Source organism: Stylophora pistillata, chromosome 10, assembly GCF_964205215.1.
Source record: "Stylophora pistillata chromosome 10, jaStyPist1.2, whole genome shotgun sequence".
Classification (NCBI taxonomy): Eukaryota; Metazoa; Cnidaria; class Anthozoa; order Scleractinia; family Pocilloporidae; genus Stylophora; species Stylophora pistillata.
The window spans coordinates 3,321,089-3,342,199 of NC_142528.1; the positions used below are offsets into that span (position 1 = coordinate 3,321,089).

Sequence of the window (21,111 nt, forward strand, 5' to 3'; positions counted from 1 at the left end):
TCTGAAAATTGATGTGCTGTAGAAGAGTTTCCTGATAATTACTGTTTCAGAAAAAAAATTGGAAATTTGTGTCAAAATACATTGTTGCTTTGGAATAGGGGGATCAACTGTTGTACCACTTATTTGACAACATCACCCATTTCACAGTTTTACCCTCTCTAAAGTCTTTAATTCTTTGTTGTAAAACAAATGGGCTTTACAAAGTGTGCTGAGCACAGAAGAGTTATTTTGAAGTAAGAGTTGCAAAAAAGTAGTACATGTTCATATAACCTGTATAAGCTCTTTCAAGAGGTTTAGAAATAACTAGTAGGACCAAGATAGGCATATAGTTATTCTTATCTTGAGGCAAGTCTTTCAGGTAAACAGGGGTTAACCTGGCTTTAACCTCCTCTTCTATTGCAAAAAGAAAGTATCAGCGCTATTGTGTGGAAGCCGATTGCCAGCCAAACCTTTGAACAAACCGACTTCAAGGTAAAAAAAAAAATAAAGAAACTTTCTTAATCCCTTCCTTTTTTATTTTCATTGCTTAACTATATCATAGTTAACAAATGACGCTCACTAAATTCGAGCACGTGGCCCTATCCGAACTTTCTTGGGTTCTTGATCTTTTCCATTTGTTGCAGGGCTTCAAAGAAAAAGTTTGATCCTTTGGCAGAGTTTTCAAGGTTAGCTGGAAAGTTGAAAGATAAAGTAATGAATCCAAACAAAGGTAAGTAACGGTGAAGTTGATTTGTGTGCTCCCAGCAAGACTGAAAAGTATTTGAAGCAGCAGTCAACGTGCCATACGCATTAAATTACAGCAGATGTACCCGTTTTGCCATATTTTACTTTAATTGAACATTTTGTGGGCAACAAAAGCTCTTGACTACAGTTTTACGCAGCAGCGATGGAATCTCTCTTTAATAATTAAAGTTACAAGTTCCCTATAGGTTGTAGGGAAAATTTTTTCAGTTGATATCTACAAGTACTTGCGCAAGTACATTCGCTAAAGATAGTGCAAAGTCAGCAACAAATTATGTGGTGAGTGAAAATCTTTTGAAGTTTTTACCTCATTTCATTTGTTTTACGCTCCAGATGACTCACCGTATGAAGAGGACCCGTGTGATATCCCAGACACACCTCCGGTAACACTCTACAACTTTCATCAACTAACTTAGTAGTGTAAACGATTTGGAATTGTTTGAATGTAGGTGAACAGTGAAAGGATCACAGAGCAATTGAATCATGGTCATCGATGTTGATCCTGAAATCAATTCGTGATTTGCAAAAGCTCGAAAACGAATTTTTATTCATTTGTTTGAAGGATTGTGACTGGGAAAGTGAAGAAGAAAATGAAGGAGTGGAAGAAAAGGAGACGCGTGACCTCAGCTTGTGGAAGATAACGATTCCTCACGTGATCATGGAAACTAAACAGGTGATTGGTCATTTTACTTCAAGTAAAAACCGGGAAGATTGGGTCGGGTCTTGAGATTAAGCACGCGACCCGACCCAAACCTTCCCGGTTTTTTTCACTCCTTCGCCACCATCGCGCCCTTTGCTTTCGCGTTTTGTTTTACTAATTGAACGTCAGGGATAGGCTACCATTGCAGGTTAAAGTGAGGAGGAAATAACCTTATCATTTAGTAGTAGTAGTAGTAGTAGTAGTAGTAGTAGTAGTAGTAGTAGTAGTAGTTCTTCTTTATTTAATGTACCACCACACTTAGCTACAAGCTACTTTCCAGGAAATAATTTGGATATATCAACAAAAGTTAAATGGTAAATTGGCCATCGTAACGATTCCAAAAGCTTACATTTCAAGCGTTAGCCCTTCGTCGGAGCGAATAGAGGAATTGTGGGTTGTGTGGGTTGTGAATTATTTCGTTACCCCCACCGACACAGCCCTAAATAGTTTCTTTAGAACCTATCAGCCTACTTTCTAGGAAGCCCACAACAAAATATTCAATAAAAATTACAACCTACATCAAGAATTATGTACATTAAGTAAAATATTATTATATAAGGATATCGTAAACTTTAATGACTGTAACGCGGTTGACTTGGAAAATTGTAATTTCCATTTTGTGACAATCAAACCAGATCCTTTAAAATTCTGTTGGATCAGTCTAGTGATAGGAATGGTGACCGTGTTCAAAGATAGTAGAGTGAATCCTTAAACTAGTGTTAACTGTGGTGTGTTCGCTTGCTCTCGATTACTGTAACTGAGAGCAGTAATAGACTTTCATGCATGACATAAAAGGTTTCTTTGCTTTGCAGAAATGTATGTTTATTATATCTGTGGAAAGAGCTGATGCAGAAGAAGGTGCGTATGCTGTAAATATACATCAGGTACAATTGCCGCTATTCCGAAATCAAAGTTCCTCTTTTTCGTCGTAGAACCTTTAGGTATTCTAGAACAATCAGAGCATTTTCCATCACAAAATCAACGAAGACAGAATTTACTTTTACCCAACAAATGTGTCATCCTTTTCATCAGCAGGTTGTTGCACTAAATAGTTTATCCCTCAGCGACTTTGACCCTGTTTACTTGACTTTATGTTTTGATCGGAGAGGTGTTCTCTTCTTCCTATGGTTTCCATCTTTTTCAACCAATGTTTCTACGCTCTCATGATTCCAGCTTCCATTTCCGCCAAATCTCTGGATATTTGTGCGAACTTCTTTTCCAAACTTACTGCTGCCTTTTGAGTTATTTGCGTTTGCTCCATGGAGATTTGTAACCATAATGCACTTCGTGAAAGTCTTCGGTCGGTGAGTGCGAGCTGGTGATTCAAGGTTTCAAGCTAAACGCGCAATTTTTCATATTCCATCATCTTCTCTTTAGAGTTACAAGCCAGGCTCTAGTTCGCTTCATGCTCTATCAACGGCGTATATAGTTTTCAAATAATCAAAGCGACGCTGGTCACCTTTTGAAATAAAAAAGGTATAGTTTCAGCAAAAAGTGGCTTTCTTTGCAACAAAGTCGATAACAAGATGACGATAATTAAAAGTCAAAATTATAATAACTATTACTATTTTAAGCTACCAATTTCAACATAAGAACGGTTCATTAAGATGAAACATGCTCTTCGACAAAGGGTTCAATGCGAGGTATTTTTATTCTTACTGTTTCCACTGAAGTGGTTAGGTATTTTTCCATAGCTCTGTTCGAGGTTCCTTCGAGTGTCCGCTCATTCCACAGTTACTTTGCGAGTGTATTTCTGATTATGAGCGTATCCTTCTCAGTCCCTTACACCTTCTTTAGTCCAGTGTGAAACGGTTTCAATGGATACCAAACTAGCACTACCTCTGAAAACTGACGCCTTCAAGGCACCCCAGCTCCTCCACAACCCACGCATATGGCAAAATCGCTTTGTGAGTTTACATAAGCGGTGACCCGTTAAAGGAGCAGTGAAAGTGATCCAAATGAAAGAAATCCCTGTTTTCGTTTTACTACTTTCTTGAGGAACGGTACGGTACTGGTAAAGCGGTTTAGAAATGCATGCATTTTGGTAAAAAGGGGGGGGAAGCTCAAGCAGTGAACTTATATTTCTTTTTTCCCTTTCTTTGTAGTGACCCGATGGGATGTAGCACGGTAGGTTTTAATTACTGTTTGTCATCAGCTTCCCAGATTACGAGCAGTCTTTCCTTTTCGGCGTAGTTTGTCGCACGAGTCAAAACAAATTAAGTGAAAAAAATAACGGTGTTAGCGCACCGCGCAGAACTCTAGGTGCGAGGCGCACTGATTTTTTTCCCCTCGTGCGACGAACTTCACCGAAAAGCAGAGACTGCTGTTAGTAAGGGGAGTTCAAGTTATACAGATGCCCTTCCATTCTATATTTTGTTGAGGAACTAAACGAATTTCACGATTTTGACATTTTTTCACAAAGCAATCGAAGTTTGCTAAACATTCCTCTTACCTTTTCCATTTTGAAAGTGGCGAAGGCACTGGTAATATCGTTTCCTTTTTTGTTCATATTACCCACAATAGTCGCGAAGAGGGAACTATCGTGCAAGTCCTTGTAAGAGGAAGTTGGACCTTTACAGACTTGGTTTTAACAGTTTTAATCGCCCTTTGATGTTTATTTTAAATCAACAGGCGGTATAAGGAATTCTTTGTTCTTCAAAGCAAGTTACAAGAATTCCACGGTAAGTATTGGAGTTTGATCTATGTTTGCTTTGAATTATTTCCATTGGAAATATCACACCAAACTAAAAGGCATAGACACAGGGTCATTTTTATCAGCCAGCACGCGCAAGATGAGAGAAACACCCATGAGACCCACTAGACGAGTCTTTTTTCCCGTTCGACACTCCTAAAAAGTGCTTCGTGCATATGATTTCATTTCATTTTGTCTCTTGCAGGTTCAATCGATGACTCGCTTCTTCCACCGAAGCGTAATTCTTTAAAATCAGTTTCGCAGAAGAGTACAGCTACTTATTTCGATGCTTGCAGAGTTCAGTTTGAGAAATATTTCCAGGTGAGAATGAGGCATGAATGAATCTCGAGGCTTGGAATGAATTCTTCGAACAATTTGTTGTTTTTCTGTTCTCTAGTATTTGTGTTCTAATCCGCTGCTAAAGGGAAGCGGATTATTGTTCAACTTCCTTTCACCAGAAAAGGAATTCAGTAAAATGTTTGGCCCTGACAAGATGGGTGATAAAGCGGGTAAGTTGTATACTGTTTTGCACCACTCATATATCCTATGCACAGATAGAATGAAAAGAATACAGGATGAAATCAATAGAAGAATAGATTAATAAGCAACGTGACGTTACTGAGCGAAAAAAAGCTTTTTTGAAACATACTTACAGCGAAGAGGGGTTATAGGACTGATAAATTAGTCAATCTAAGCTAATCAGAAAACAATGTCCAGTGTGACAGGTTGTTTGCCCAACGTGATTCTCTGTCATAGGAATATTACCGACACCCTCCTGCAGTTTTAGCTGTTGGAGTCCATACTTTTTGTTCTAATTTCTCGATTCTGCATTTTTCGCAGGTAAAAAGATCAAGTCAGTGACAACAATACTCAAAAAGGAGGTAAGCCGGCGATGCTTTAAAGACAAGTGAATTACTTGATTCTTATACTTAGAACTCTATTCAAGTATTCAGTCGGTGGGTATACAATAAATGTCCCGTGGGTATACAAGGAGTGTCCCATGGGTATACAATGAATGTCCCCTGGGTATACAATGGATATCCCCTGGGTATGCAATGAATGTCCCCTGGGTAAAACTGTTAACCTTGCTGTTTCTCTCTACAGAAAGGTCAGAACCTCGATCCATTTTTGCAGTCGATCTTATCATCTACCGTAGAACCAACAAAAAGGAAGCCATTACCAAAGTTAGTTATTTTCTTCATGTTGATTTTGTTTTAAGCTATCAACCATAAATCTCAGACCGATCTTGCAAACTATCTCTATAATCACAGGCAACGAGCAGAGCCTCTCTTTCCAGTTTATCTTGTCACATGAGTCACAAACAGTTAACAGAAACCAGTTGTTTTATTCACCTCTGGTTATTGGTGACTCGCACAAAAGAACAAAAACAAAGACAAAAACAAATGCTCTTAGCTTAATGGAGCCTATTCAAGGTAAGCCAAAATTGTGCTATTTAATTGACTTGGTAAATATTGGGTTTTATCTATTGTAGGGGTCTTCTAGATGAATCAAGAAGAGGCGAGGTACGCTTACATTTTAGACATGATTTTCTTCTCTTCATATCTGTTTTCTATATTTGATTAAGCGTTTTTGTGTAGATGGCTTTGAACTCGCTTTTACCAGCCCTCAATGGTACACTTTCAAACAATTTTGTACTTTCGGTTTTGAAACCTTTTGATCATTTTAACGAGTTACATTTGATTGTTAAATTGCATCTAGGAGGGACTTTTTCCTGAAAGGAAAAAACCGGCATCGTGAGTATTGCGTGGTTCGCAAACCTTTCTTTTTATTCTCGAGAAGGACAACAACTTAAATCAACAATATTATACATATGATGCACGATCCTCGCAGTAGATAGCGCTATTTAAGCAATAGCGAAAATCAGACCTGAAAAAAATCAGGCCTGTACGGGATTCGAACCACTGACCTCTGCGATACTAGTGCAAAACATATGAACTTCATATATCTATTGTATCTGATTTATCATCACGGGTTTATTACGAATCAACTTAACGGCCTGCTCCCAGTTGGCTTGTTAGCTCAATAGGTGGTTTGCACGTTACGTCATAGCCGCCATGTTGGTGGACGTAAACAATGAATATCTCATTAGCTTCGTTTGTTCGTCCACCAGCATTTGTTCCTTTCACCATTGTTACCTGTGTCTCTAGAGGTTGGTTGCAAACCACCAATTAGTAGAGCGCTGCACTAGTATCGCAGAGGTCAGTGGTTCGAATCCCGTACAGGCCTGCTGTTTTTCAGGCCTGATTTTCGCTATTGCATAAATAGCGCCATCTACTGCGAAGGATCGTGCATCATAAATATATCTTTGATGTTAAAAGAAACTAGTTAACATTTGTTCACCGAAGCGGAGGTGAATTATTAGGGACCTTAAGAAACCACGACGGCGACGGCAACGAGGACGTGGAAAAAAAAGAGATCTAATTGGCAGAACAATAGCTCAGAACGTGCGTTTTGAAACTTGGTACATTTCTTAGCCGTCCTATGCAAAACAACTTGAACGTGAAATCGCCACAATTTGCGTCGTCTGCGAACCGAAACCGCAACGGCAAATTATTTTAATTTCCATTTGGAACTCAACGGCTACTTTATACGTCATGCTGAAGTTGAGCTGTGGCGCTGTATGAGACAGTAAGTTCCTGCATCCATTTTTGAAATTCTAACTAAGAGTAGAAACTCATTTTTTAATCGAAGTCTACCTTGGCGTCGCCGTCGTGGTTTCTTAAAGTCCCTATTATTTTGGTATAGGAGAGGATAACGTGTAAGTAATTCAATCGAAACTAAAATGAGACAAAAATTCATAGTTGTATAAACGAATATCTATTTATCTTTTCAATACTCTCACAGAATCACTCAGTGTACTTACAAAAATAATCTTTCGGCAAAATACGAAATCAACACCTTTAAGAAGCCATGTTAAGCAGGAGATGCTCATAATTTATCGTCTTTACGTGTCATATTCCTATTTCAAAGTAAAAAAAAAGCTTGTTTTTCTTTTTCGTTTTTAGAGTTATCTGATTAAAGACCCTCTAGCTAAGTAATTGGCGTTCGTTTGAATCAATTTCCGGGTAACTTATAGGTAAAAAAATATATAATAAAACAAAAACAATAGCTGTTAACGTCATCGGTCACCCCCTGAGGGTCCCCCAGAGGAACACATAGCCTCTTCACACAGAGAACAACTTACAAATCTAGTTGAGGATTTATATTGAATACCCAACATTTGAAAAAATGCACAGAAATTAATCTAGAAAGATTTTTTATTCAAAATATGCTAGCTTTTTGGCTTAATTTGTTGAATGGTTTAAGTTCGATTTTATCATTATTAAAGCTCGTCACTCAAACCGCACTTTTGAATGATTGCTTATCAGCAGTCGATTCCGGTAACATTTTTGAAACTCTCAATCGAAATTTCAGTAGCATTCCCACCCACTGATTACAGGTGATGCCTGGCGCAGGTCAGCAGTATTGTTTGTGACATGGTCTAATGCGGAAGCAAAGCGTCGCACTGTAAAACCAAGACCTCACAGCGGTTTATTTTTTACACTAAAAATATAAATTCGATTTATCTGTATTCGATTGGAGGAGTCCTTTATCGATTCTTTGAACTGCTAAGTTTCTCTGTAGTATACTAGAGGTGGAAAAAAGTGTTGAAGCTTCGAAGAAATTAAATTTCTCTTCACTGGATGATTATGACATTTCAATATCAGAACGACTAATAATTGAGTTTACACTCTCTAGAAGACTGCCATAGAAGGGAGCAGGTGATCTGTTTGAGGAAAGTCAACTGAACAGCAGTGAAATGAAAGAAATTTCTAAGTGTCAAACATTCGTCAACAGACTCAGTCATGATAGGCGATTTCAAGCCTTTGTTCGGTAACAATTAAAAAAAAAATAATCAATATTGATAATTAAGCCTTGCAGAATATGTCCAATTGAAAATTGTAGCTGTATTAAAAATGCCGAGGAGTGACTTGGAGCAGTTACGTATGAAATTAATCACAAAATAGCCCGGATCTGTTGTTTTAGAGGTAACACCTCAAAAGTACCCAATATTCATTTTTAATAATACTTCATGGACCTTGAAAGGTAGCTTTGCGGCTTGCATCAAACGGAAATTTATGTGACCCAGAAGTATCTGTTTTATACTCTTTTTAGGATGAGCTTTTATAAACAATCTACCAATTTCGATGAAGTTCAAGGAAGTTGAGTGGGTGTTGATTTTGACAGATTGCTTGTCAATAGACATGGTAAACCCTTTTGTCAAAGGTGACATATATTATTAGTAGAAAACTAGAAGCCATCCACTTTTAATATTGCCATCCGTTTTCTAGCCAAGGTAATTACATTCTAATTTGAATGCTGCTAACAGATCTAAGTCGTAAACTTACGACTCGAAATTTTGAAAAGCAGGATTCATATTCCCAATTTACTGATTTTAACTCGCTGATATCAAACTCGTGAGGCCCTCTTATCAGTCTCTGTTTTCAAACGCCTTAACAATTTCTTAGATTTGGAACCAAATTTGGAAGGTGAGTATTTACACAGTATAACTAATGATCCTATGGCAACCGAGCTTGATAAGAAGTTTTGCCAGAATTTGGTGCCTCATCGCCCTTCTGACCTTGCATTGGTTGTAATGAGAGTCACACTAAGTTCTAACTAAAGCTTATTTAAAAATTTTCACTATTTATCATGTAATTATATTGTTAGTAACTCTTTTAACTTCCCCACCATGGCCACTGGGAAAACTGAGAGGTAATAATCTTAAAGGCATTACACAAACATAACGTATATGAATAGAAACTAAACTCAGGCATAAAAGATCACATCGTGCAACTCGGCAATCACTACAACCCGGATCCGAAAGGATTATTTTTCCAGATCTCTGGCATATCCATCAAATGATTCCGTCCATGCAAGTACTTTTGCTACCGACAACAACTGATGTAATCAAAAGCTCTTAAAGCAATACGCAAATTCATTCATATTTGTGTGCTAACCAGAAGATGGAATATGTTTTCCGGAGGAAACCACAATCGCCTACTCTTCAATTATATTATTCGATGGGCCAGTTAAAATCAACGGCTGTGTTTGAGAATAATTTTACTTCCCCCATTGGCCACGAGCATGGGTAAAGAAATAAAAGGCATGTCCTTTCTTTTTGATGCAGTATACTTACGAGTGGTTCTTGTCCAAAATTCAATTGTTACACTAAAGGCGGCAGGAAGTTACTACTTGCTAAGATAATGCAACAATCCACAACTTGGAAATTCTACTTGTTTCGGAGCTTTGTCCACTAGAAATGACCTTTGGTTAGTTTTAATACATTCATTGAGCTTAATTCCTTGTAGACTTGAAATCAGTTGTCTTAAAGAGCATCGACCATATCTTTAGTGGTTTATATCATTCTTTACATGGTTTTTTGCATTTGTATCTTGTATTTATTATATAATTTTTTTAGTTGGAGGGCCAATGAATTGTAAATCTTTGTGATTATCATCATGATCTTGTGCTATTTCTTAACTAACCAAGGCATTTCCGTATTACCTACTGAAAATAGTCAACGGTTATGTTGTACGGCGCCTAATTGACCTTCTTCTTGTAGAATAACCTTCAGAATTTTGTCAACCCACTGATCGGACAAAATACAGGGAAGAGTCACGTTCTCATTTAAATACAACTGCTCAAGCGGATCGATCAGAGAATCATCATAGTTGATAATTATTATGCTGACGAACTGATCAGGGGCTGATACTCGTAGGTAAACCTTACATTTTTAATATGCAAGAAAAAGGAAGAAAAAAAAAAAAATCATCTAAGAGTGGGTAGCATGTCTGTACGAGAAACACATTACGAGGCTTAAGTACACATTCACGGTGAACGTTATCGATTTTTTAATATGAATTCAGTCGACAGGCTTTTACACTTAAGGGCCATTCTGTCTTTAAAAAGAACAATACGCAGTTAAAACCCGGAAACTCTCAAAACAACACAAGAAAAAGGAAGAAAAAAAAACAATCATCTAAGATTGGGTAGCGTGTCTGTACGAGAAACACACTACGAGGCTTAAGCACACACTCACGGTGAATGTTATCGATTTTTTAATATGAATTCAGTCGACAGGCTATTACACTTAGGGGCCATTCTGTCTTTAAAAAGAACAATACGCAGTTAAAACCCGGAAACTCTCAAACCTTGGAGGGTTTTAATGAAACAAAGTAGTTTAGGCAGAATTTGGGTATGGTACAAGGCGTGAAACTCAATAAACTCTGTTTCAAGACAAAATTTACCAATTCTGAGGTTATTATGCTAATGCCTCCGTTTAGGTCTCCTTTGATGTTCCGACATGCCAAATGAACACACGACTGATTGTTTATCAATTTCTGAACAAGATGTTAATCTTTTGCACCCTCATTTAAGTCCACTGAAAGTTATGATTGTTTGCATTCGTTCATATCCAACAAAACAAGTAAATGATATTGGTCGCGTTTTATTGCATATAGTCTTCTCAATACTGGTGAATTTGCGAAGATTGATATTTTTTTAAGCTTGGATGTGCTAGCAACAATCTAACGCGGGCAAGATTAGAAAACTCCGCCTACTTTACAGGTCAATTAGAAACAGCAGGATGAGATAAATTACACTTGCTCAGTCACTGAAATAAAGCTAATTGTTTCAGATATTTTTATCTACGAAGATGGTCAATTAATTTGAGCTCGAGTAAATTCAAAATAAAAGTAGTGTGATACCTTAAGGACGTTGAAAGGTTGCTTCTAAAATTAATGATTTTGCCAGAATTTTCCATATTTGAAGATACTTGTTGAGTCCTGTGAAGAGGAAAACAATTCAGAAGCTCCAAAGCCACAAGTGAACGAGATCTCAACGATATACTGCTTTTTTTAATACAAAAGAGTGACGTTTAACATGACATAGTCTTGCATACTCCTTGAAAGACTTTGTATAAACTTCCTCAACCCTGGAGCCGGACCACCAGACCAAACTACCCAAAAAAATCATAATACATTTCACTGTGGAGATCAATCAAAACTGAGTTATATGACTTTACAACTCAAAACATTTAAACCACCCGTCAGAACATCTTTAAGTTTCAGTGATCTTACACGGAAATATCGTTCATGCACATCATACTATTATAAACTCTTCTGAAAATTTCTACGGCCAAAATGGAACATCTTTGTACTTGAAAAAGCCTCCATGTGATTAGTTTAGGGATCAGCACAAAGGTACCCTTATTGTCTAATTGATTTTTACTTTTGCTCTAACTCGGAATAAACGTGCCATAACAAATTTGCATAGACCATCTGACCATCAGAGTCAATGAATCCGCTTTTGAAACTGTCATCGATTTTCAGTAAACTCATCGCGTAAAATTATCGATCATCGGGCATAACAAATTTGCATAGACCATCTGACCATCTGAGTCAATGAATCCATCGATTTTCAGTAAATTCATCGCGTAAAATTATCGATTATCGGGTATAACAAATTTGCATAGATCATCTGACCATCAGAGTCAATGAGTCCGCTTTTGAAACTGTCATCGATTTTCAGTAAATTCATCGCATAAAATTATCGATTATCGGGGCATAACAAAATTGCATAGACCATCTGACTATCAAAGTCAGTGAATCTCGCTTTTGAAACTGCCATCGGTTTCAGCAAATTTATCGCGTATAGTGATCGATTACCATTGTTTACAAACAGAATGGGTTTTCAATGGAAATTCAACCTTACGAAATACTTCCGCGCAAGAGAATTTAAACTGACTTTGTTGTCATTATTATGTAAATTCAAAGGGCAATTCGATTTTCATTTCATTTTCGGATGTTCATATAAAGCAAAAACAAGCGAGAAATAAAGAATCTCAGAGTCTTCATCAATTGGCCTTGCTTTATAAATAATTGGCCTTCTCCCTCGGAACATCTTACTCGGAGGACATATTACGAGAAAAAGGTTTTCCCAAATTTATTTTTGCAGGATCATGGGAGGTAGGCCCCCAAATGATTTGATAGATGGCAATTAATATCAAATTTCATCAGTCAAGATCGCCGGGAAGTCATAGATAATTTAAAGCTGCTTTCGTTCACGAGAAGTTACCATTTTGTCCACTGTTAGTCTCCTGGTCGACTATCCACGCGTTTGATCTTCATCTGCGTCCTAAACAATGACAAGCGCTGAGGGTCCCTATCGTTCATCGATGGTCGCCAATTGTGTGCTCAACGCATTGTTATCCTACACCGCCATCACATTGAACATCATAACAATTTACGCAATGAGAAAAACCTCGTCGCTACCGAGGCCGTTAAGAACATTTCTGCTAAGTCTTGCCATCTCAGATCTTGGTGTTGGTATATTTGTACAACCTTATTACGTCGTGCTTTTAGTTAGAAGGTTGAAAAGCGCTGATCCTGTTGACGAATCAACGAATAAAGCCCTGCTTGCCATCGCGGATACCATCTCCATAGTTTCAATTCTCACTGTTTTCGCACTCAGCATGGACAGATTCCTGGCTGTACATCTTCATCTCAGATATCAGGAGCTTTTCACCCACAGACACTCTGTTTTGGCTGTGATATCAATCTGGATGTTCAGTGTATTTCTTGGAGTATCTGGACATTTTTGGATACCTCCCTCCCTTCTTATTTTCCTTCCTGTTGTCCTTGGGTTCTGTTTTAATTGCACAGGATTAGTTTACTGCAGGATTTATTTTGCTGTACGGCGCCACACGAGGGAAATTCAGTCCTTGCGAGTGCGGCGAGCCGAGCAGGATGACGGTGACATGGAACAAGCCGCAAGGATGAGGAAAATTGCCATTACTACATTTTACGTGTATCTTGTGTACTTGGTCTGTAATTTGCCTGAATACTGCACTAGTATTGCTGCTACTGCCAATAACGAGCCTAGCGTTGCTTTGAAAACTTTTAGGTTTTACAGTTGGACTCTTGTGTGTATGAATTCATCGCTAAACCCCGTTATTTACTGTTGGAGTATGAGGCACATTCGACACATCATCATTAACACTCTCAAAAATTTACACCCGTGCGGAAAGTGAGCGACACAGAAAAATAACAAGTCGAACTCCTATGGCTATTGCACCTGACAGTTATTATGTGAGTGGATACAATAACACAACTTGATAAGCTTTTTGAACTAACAGCCTGCATAAAGTAGTAATAAAATGGTTTACTTGTAATATTCAAAATTGATCTCTAGTAATAAGGACAAAATCACCGTAGGGAGCCTGTCTAAACGAGAATATTGGTGCAATTTTTGCTGTTGCTCCTCTGCTAACGACATTGGCACAGAAAATAAGTGCTTTGTATTTATGATAGCCTAATTTAGATGCAACATGAAAAGGCACACATCAAAGCGTGTCGGTTGCTATTGTACATATCTTAAAAGGAAAGTTCTATGTAATTTGAATACAAATTTTAAGCATGGTGATAATTGGAATTAGAATAGAGAGCTTCAGCTATCTACTTTTTCTAGTACTACAATATATTAGAGAGCTATCACATAAAAAAAAAATCAAACAAAAAACACCTCAATTTTCATGGCTCAATAATTTTGCATCGATGGAAAGACAAAGAACTTTTGACTGATACAGTGTTGTCGCTCAGCCAAAAACCATATAATTAAACTTTGAATTGACCTTTTAGTTGCTTCCACAGTAGACGCCGACAACTCCCTGACGAAATGAATTCAGGGAAAGTGTTTTTTTCTTTTCAATTCTGTCGCTTTTCCTCCAGTGGAAGCTTTTATATTTTCAATTTACGCTTTTTTAAAGGTTGTTTTACACTTCGGGCTCACGAATCTTTAATCAAATAAAGATCCAGAATTTATTATATGACCCTTCCTTCCCAAACGAATCCAAATGACATTCGATACATACGTCTCATAGTTCTCGCAGCAGTTATTTAACATAAACAAATAAGAGGAAACCCACTAACCGGATAATGCCTAGAACATTTGTATTTATAAAAGTGTTTATTTGGCATCGATTATGTAAAAATCAGAATCATCATCAAACTTAGGCTCGGCCAAACGCTATCAAAATTTAACGCAAGATCTTGCAACGTTGTTGCGCGCAACGTGTTCCACACCTTTGGCCACCCCATTACATTGTTGGTTGGTGTTGTTTCAAGTGGTCAAGTTTTTGGTGCCACACTTTTGGATGTTGCAAAATATTTCTCTCGTTTGGCCAGGTTCTTCACAACATTTTTTATCGCACGATCCAACAATGTTGCGTTGAAATGTTGCGTGCGTTTAGACGGGCCTTGAAAATTTTATTCGGTTTTAAGTACCCCAGAGGACTTAGTGATCATAGTTGGATAAAATTTCTTTGGTTATGAGTAATGCACCCCTTTGTTTTGTTTGTTTTTAGGTTTTGTGAATGGCACCCATCCTTACAAAATATTTCGGTTTAAATTGACCAAACATACCCGCAGTTTATTGACATTCAAGCCAACCCTCCGCCTACACAACCCACAGCTTATTATACCAAACAACCCTCTACCCACACAAAACTATTATTAAGAAGTCTGCATTTCGATTTTTCCGTTTTACAGTGCTCGATACATAAAAGTAGAACGCGATATATACTGAGTTAGTAAAATGCAGAGACTACGCTTTCATCCTTACAAGCCTGTTTCTAAGATCACTAAAAAAAATTATTAAATATTTTGAAGTAAAAACAGTATTTTTTTTTATTTTCTTACAGCTGAATAGAGCCTCAATCGAAAGCCCCTATATATTATGGAAGAAGAAATTACCCCCTACTCAAAATATGAGTCATTTACTTTCATGGAAAACTGAATCGCAGAATAAAAAGCCCGCAGTATAACACACGCACTACCCGCGTGTTTTCAGTAGAATGTGCGCTCAGATCACTATCGTCAGAGTGTGACTGTCCCTGCTATAGGTGTTTGCTAGGGGCAGAAAAGTGAGGTTGATTATTTCCGCTGAAAAATCGATCTCGACATGTGCAGCCATCATAATCTACTTCACATACGTATATCATAAATGCATTCGGAGACCAATTAATCCTTTTTCTCTGAATAAATAGCGCGAGGCTTGTCTAGTCTGTAAAATTCTTTCATCGTAGAAGAACCCGAACTAAAACTGATCACTCAACTATTTTACCCGAAAATGAACACCCAACATAATTTTTTTATAAAAAAAAACACATAAAAAGTTAATATACAGAATAAATCCAACGTCTGATTAAAGGTTCATAATTTAACTGAATAAAGCTGCCGCGATCAGATTAAACAAAAAAAAAAAGACTGAGAAAGTCTAAGAAGAGCCCTTAAACCCAGGAGTAACATTTCATAATATAGTGAGGCTATTGAGCGTGCTTAGAAGGACGTTTTGTTGTCAGCGACAATGATAGGCACCTGAACATCCTGAGCGGGTGATGATATCCGTTCAGGTTGTCTTGAGAAAAATATCTATTATGTGTGTATTTTCGAAAACTTCCCGCAGCTTCATGAATGTTTAATAGGGCAGACAGTAGTGTCTACTAAAGTCCAAATATAGGAAAAGCTTGTTCCGCATTCAAATCAGTTTCACTCCCTGAGTAAATAAAAAGACCATAAAAATCATTTAAATCGAAAGTTGCCCTGAAAAGGAAAATAATTTTTTCTTCCAGATAATATACTTTCTTGTTATCACTACGAAAACATGAAAATGTATTCTCTTGAATATATGCTCAGTTCACTCGCAATTGGACTGAGGAGAAAAAAGGACTTTTATACTGCAATGGACAGATATGTCAATGAACCAAAACATAAATTATGTTAAAAACGTCACAACGGGCTCCTCTTCCGAGAAATGTCTTAATGGAGCAAACTTAATTAAAGCAGTAATAATAATTATGAGTATTCTCCTAAATATATGCTCAGTTCACTCGCAATTGGACTGAGAAGAAAAAAAGACTTTTATACTGCAATCGACAGAGATGTCAATGAACCAAAATATAAATTATGTTAAAAACGTGACAACAGGTTCCTCTTCCGAGAAATGTCTTTAATGGCGCAAACTTAATTAAAGCAGAAATAATAATTATAAGTTTGAAAGTTTTCTTCCTCGTCTTTGGCCACTCATACAGATATACAAACGGAATGCAATAAAAGTATAGTAGTTGACTTAAGCCAAAGTGCACTTATTCTCTCAGTACACTCTTCACTGAAGCTTTCTTAATGGGTTTCGGGCGGCGATTGTTTATTCATTGGAAAAAGCTAATTTCAAGAAGGGCAGGTGAACCCGCCCTTGATTGAATTTACTAGTACTCACAATCGGCTACGATGAATAATATGATTTTAGGGAAAATAAAACAGTTCAGAATTATTCTCTTTTTCTCATGATTAAGTTTTCCCACAAACTCATGAAAATAACATAAAAAAGACATTTGAATGTAATCCTAACTTTCGAAAATTTCAGTCCAATATTTGATTCCTACTCTGGAGTCTAAATTCGGTTTTCACCTCGCCGCTATGCTAATGAAATATAATGAAAATTCGGCACGTATTTTACAAACTGAATTTGACAAACTTCATTCAAAAAGAAAGAAGAAAAACAGTCATTGAAATATTATAAGATATCAGCGATGGAAAAATTACAGAAACTTCTCCTGTTGATCTTGATTTTGTGAGGATAGAAAAAGGCATAGACTTGACGTGGTATCAGCAGATAAAAGGGTGCGGTAATTTTAGTATCAAGCAAACAAAACGAATTCTTAGGAATAATTTCTGTGAGCAGCTGTTCATCATTAAAGCGGACCATGTTCATCAGCCCGAGAACGGTGCTGGAGACAGTACTGTAAACATCTCTGTGGCAACGCTCACAGCAGTTTTCTTTACGACCACAGAATAGAAGTCTCGTACATCGTTAATCTCGTCTTGAACGCCTTGAAATCCTTCACCGCCATCAAGTCCAAGATTTCACGCGATAAGGACAACTTCATCCTTACCGGCTCCTTTCAAAGTCCTTGACTGACTGGTTGACTGCCTTGCTGACGGACTGTTCACTGACTGGTTAATACACTGGTGCCTGACTGGCTAGCGACTGGCGACTGGCTAATTGACTGGGGTTCTTATACTGGCTGACTGACTCACTAGTACCTGACTAGCTGACTGACTTGTTGACTGACTGGCTGACTGACTGATTGAGTTAATGGCGATTGACTGTCTGACTAATTGGTTGAGTGTCTCACCGGCACCTCAAGGCTATCTGATTGGCTAACTGATTTACTGACCGAGTGGTGACTGATTGGCTAACTTACTGGGGAACTGACTGGCTGACTGACTGACTGACTGACTGACTCACTGACTCACTGACTCACTGACTGACTGACTCACTGACTCACTGACTGACTGACTGACTCACTCACTGACTCACTGACTCACTGACTCACTGACTCACTGACTCACTGACTCACTGACTGACTCACTCACTGACTCACTGACTCACTGACTCACTGACTCACTGACTCACTGACTGACTGACTGACTCACTCACTGACTCACTGACTCACTGACTCACTGACTCACTGACTCACTGACTGACTGACTGACTCACTCACTGACTCACTGACTCACTGACTCACTGACTGACTGACTGACTCACTCACTGACTCACTGACTCACTGACTCACTGACTCACTGACTCACTGACTCACTGACTCACTGACTGACTGACTCACTGACTCACTGACTCACTGACTCACTGACTCACTGACTCACTGACTCACCGGTACCTGACCAGCTGAGTGACTGGTTGACTATCTGGTTAACTGACTGGTTCACTGAAGGTCTTATTGCTTACTGACTGGCGTATGACTGGCTGACAGACTGGTTCACTGATCACTCGCACCCGACTTGTCTTTAAGCCTGAGTTGAGCTCTACAAGAGCTCGCGCTTTTCACTTTTTGGCCAAAATTTGCAAAGCACATCGCACTTCAGCTGGATTGTAATGTTTTCTTAAAGATTTCAAGCCCATGAAATGAAAAAATTTAATCTCGGCTTGTTTGCAAATACTTTCTGCAAATAGTGTTTTGCAAGGAGTTTCTGACCTTATCGCTGGTTTGTTAGCTCAGCCATTATATATCCTACTTATTGTCATTCGGTCCAAGCAAAACACCGCAGACGGCGATACCTTGGCATCCACCCCACTACTGGTCATGATATGTACTCTGTGCACCGCTTCACATCTCGGCGTCATGGCTTTGAGTCTGGACAGTTTCCTGACTGCTCATCTCCATCTCAGATATCAGGAGCCTTGTTGGTGCAATGATCTTATTAGGGACCTTAAGCAGTTAGGACGGCAACGCCAAGAAAGACGTCGATTAAAAAATGAATTTCTATTTTTAATCAGATTTTCGGAAATGGCTGCACGTATTTACCATCTCATACGGCGCCACAACTTAACCTCAACATAACGTATAAAAGTAGCGTTGAGTTCTAAATGGAAATCAAAGTAATTTGCCATCACGGTTTCGGTTCAAAGACGACGCAAAGTTTGGTGATCTCACGTTGTTGTTTTGCAAAGGACGGCTAAGAAATGTACTAAGTTTTAAAATACACGTGCGGAGCTATTGTTCTGCTAACTGGTGTTTTTGGTTTTTCCACGTCCTCGTTGCCGTCGCCGTCGTGGTTTACTTAAGATCTCTAATGTGGATATCAGGTGTTGGTATTTCACTAGTTTGGACTTGGAGGAAGGCATGAACAGCTTTCTGCTTTGTCGCAATAATTTGGAGTCTTTGTTTCGTTTACATCACAATTGTTAATTTTAGATTATATCAAGCTATAAAACGGCACAGAAACCAACTTTACGCTAACTTATAGGTACAGCAAGTAGAACAGCATAGCCACAAAGAAAGTGCTACAAAGCCAAGCAAATCTGCAGTCAGTACACTGTAAGTACATCTTGTAGTTTTAGTTTGTCATTTGTAGCATGATTTTCATTGTAAGACGTAAAAAAGCAGACAATTTCCTTCTCTAATCCTTACTGATTCCTGTTATTTACTGTTGAAGGATAAGACCAATTCGTCAAACCATTATGGACGTACTGCGGAACATATTCCCATGCAAGTCGTAACCAAAGAAAACCGGAAAGAAAAACTTTGTTGATTGGATTAACTCAAGGGTAACCTCGTTATCAAATGATGGATTTTTATCGCAGAATATTCATCATCTAAAATGGTTTCAATCATTTGTTCTTGTCATTAATACTGGGGACCTTAAGCAAACCACGACGGCGACGGCAACGAGGACGTGGAAAAACAAAAGATCTAATTGGCAGAACAATAGCCCAGCACGTGCGTTTTAAAATTTTGTACATTTCTTTTTCACCAAAATTTGCGTCGTCTCCTAACCGAAACCGCGACGACAAATTATTCGTCCTCTGCTAACCGAAACAGCGACGACAAATTATATCAATTTCCATTTGGAACTGTTCGCTACTTTTATACGTTGTGTTGAGGTTGAGGTGTGGCGCCGTACGAGACAGTAAACACATGCAGTCAATTTCCAAATTCTAATTAAAAGTAGAAATTAATTTTTTAATGGACGTCTTCCTTGGGGTTGCTGTCTTGATTGCTTAAGGTCCCTATTGATATCAAAAGATTCGTCATCACGGCAAAAAAGAACAATAACAACACATGGTATCCAAAGGGAAATTCGACTTGACTGAAGCTAATGTGTTATTTATCGTTAACTAATGCGAAATATATTGCCTTTATGAAAAGGTAATTTGAAATATGATACTTTTAGTCATGTGAATCAGGGGAAGGAAAAGCATCACACACAGTGTTGAAGTTTGAGTGCTGAGTAAAGCTTTTCGCCCAACCAGAGGAAAATTATAGCAAATCTAAAGCCTTTTAACAAAGGACTTCTCGTTATTAGACAGACATGCTTCACGCAAAGCGATATTTGAGCCCTACCTTTTTTTCCGCACATGATGACAAAATATGCGGGAAATAAATGACAATTTAATTGTGAAGACTTAATCCGAGTAGAGACGGTCAGGCGAAGCCTTCCAAATACTCCACTCATGGGTGCCGAGTAATGGACTCATCTAGGCCTTCAGTGCCTCGCAAGTTTTTCCCCTCATCTGTAGTCGTCAGCCACTCTTATCAACTTGTGTTCCTATTGGTCAAGCCGTGTTTACGATACGATGATCACGATCATACTTTGCGGCACAATTCGTACTTAGGTGCGTCTCCATGGTTAGAAGTAGTTTGAAATTCAGAGGTTTTTTCTAGGCGATTTTTGCAGAAATTTTGAGTGTAGTGACTGGTATAAATAATAAGACAAGATTTTCCAGTTGATTGGTTGATTTCACAGCGAACCGGCCAAGTCGCTACCTCGTGTCTCAAAAATGTCTGTACCTATAAGCGATCAGAAAAATTTCACTAATGATCGTCTACCTGTTTTTCTTGACTAAAATAATAAACCGGAAGGCATATGCTTTTAATTCACTGCCGCTTTGATGAGGAAGCATCAAGGCTTTTAAAAGAAGTTTAATTGAAAAAAAAAGAGGATTTCTTTTTTAAGGAAAATTATTTTCTACTCCCCTAAGACAGTTTAGATGATGCTTAGAAACCCAGGAGCAAAGCTAATATATAGTCTCATTAAAAAGAAACCCGCAAGACTATTTAGTTTATCTGAGCAACATATGATCATCCGATAGACCTCATCAGAACACATCTTCCAAACAGTCTTCACTTCAGTTCATTTTTTACATAGATAGTCTTAATTTGGTTCTAGAGACCCATAATGAAACCCGATTTCAATCTAATGGAAGAAACAGCAATCACTTGAATGGATTTGATCAATATTGATCTTGTCTTGAACACATTTTTAATACAGACATCATGTTGAACAGTTAAATAATCATCATCACCAAGCCTTACGCTAATGTTTGTAAGTTCAACCCT

General features: G+C 38.1%; 2 protein-coding genes across 2 annotated transcripts; both read left to right on the top strand.

Moving 5' to 3' along the window:
- The first annotated feature begins 312 nt into the window (after positions 1-312).
- On the top strand, positions 313-4,640 carry LOC148721421 (sorting nexin-14-like). Its single transcript, XM_088736444.1, has 8 exons — positions 313-471; positions 624-709; positions 1,075-1,124; positions 1,304-1,414; positions 2,254-2,299; positions 3,547-3,568; positions 4,073-4,122; positions 4,339-4,640. The coding sequence occupies exons 2-8, from the start codon at positions 694-696 to the stop codon at positions 4,473-4,475; spliced, it is 432 nt and encodes a 143-aa protein (XP_088592570.1). The 5' UTR covers positions 313-471; positions 624-693; the 3' UTR covers positions 4,476-4,640.
- A 7,699-nt stretch (positions 4,641-12,339) lies between these two features.
- On the top strand, positions 12,340-13,227 carry LOC148721422 (dopamine receptor 1-like). Its single transcript, XM_088736167.1, has one exon. The coding sequence runs from the start codon at positions 12,340-12,342 to the stop codon at positions 13,225-13,227; it is 888 nt and encodes a 295-aa protein (XP_088592293.1).
- The last annotated feature ends 7,884 nt before the right edge of the window (positions 13,228-21,111 follow it).

Excerpts from the sequence above, each read along its gene's own strand:
- LOC148721421 (XM_088736444.1), top strand. Across the intron at positions 2,300-3,546 it reads AAGAGCTGATGCAGAAGAAG|TGACCCGATGGGATGTAGCA; the intron begins GTGCGTATGCTG and ends CTTTCTTTGTAG. Across the intron at positions 4,123-4,338 it reads CAAGTTACAAGAATTCCACG|GTTCAATCGATGACTCGCTT; the intron begins GTAAGTATTGGA and ends TGTCTCTTGCAG.
- LOC148721422 (XM_088736167.1), top strand. The coding sequence starts at position 12,340 with ATGACAAGCGCTGAGGGTCCCTATCGTTCATCGATGGTCGCCAATTGT.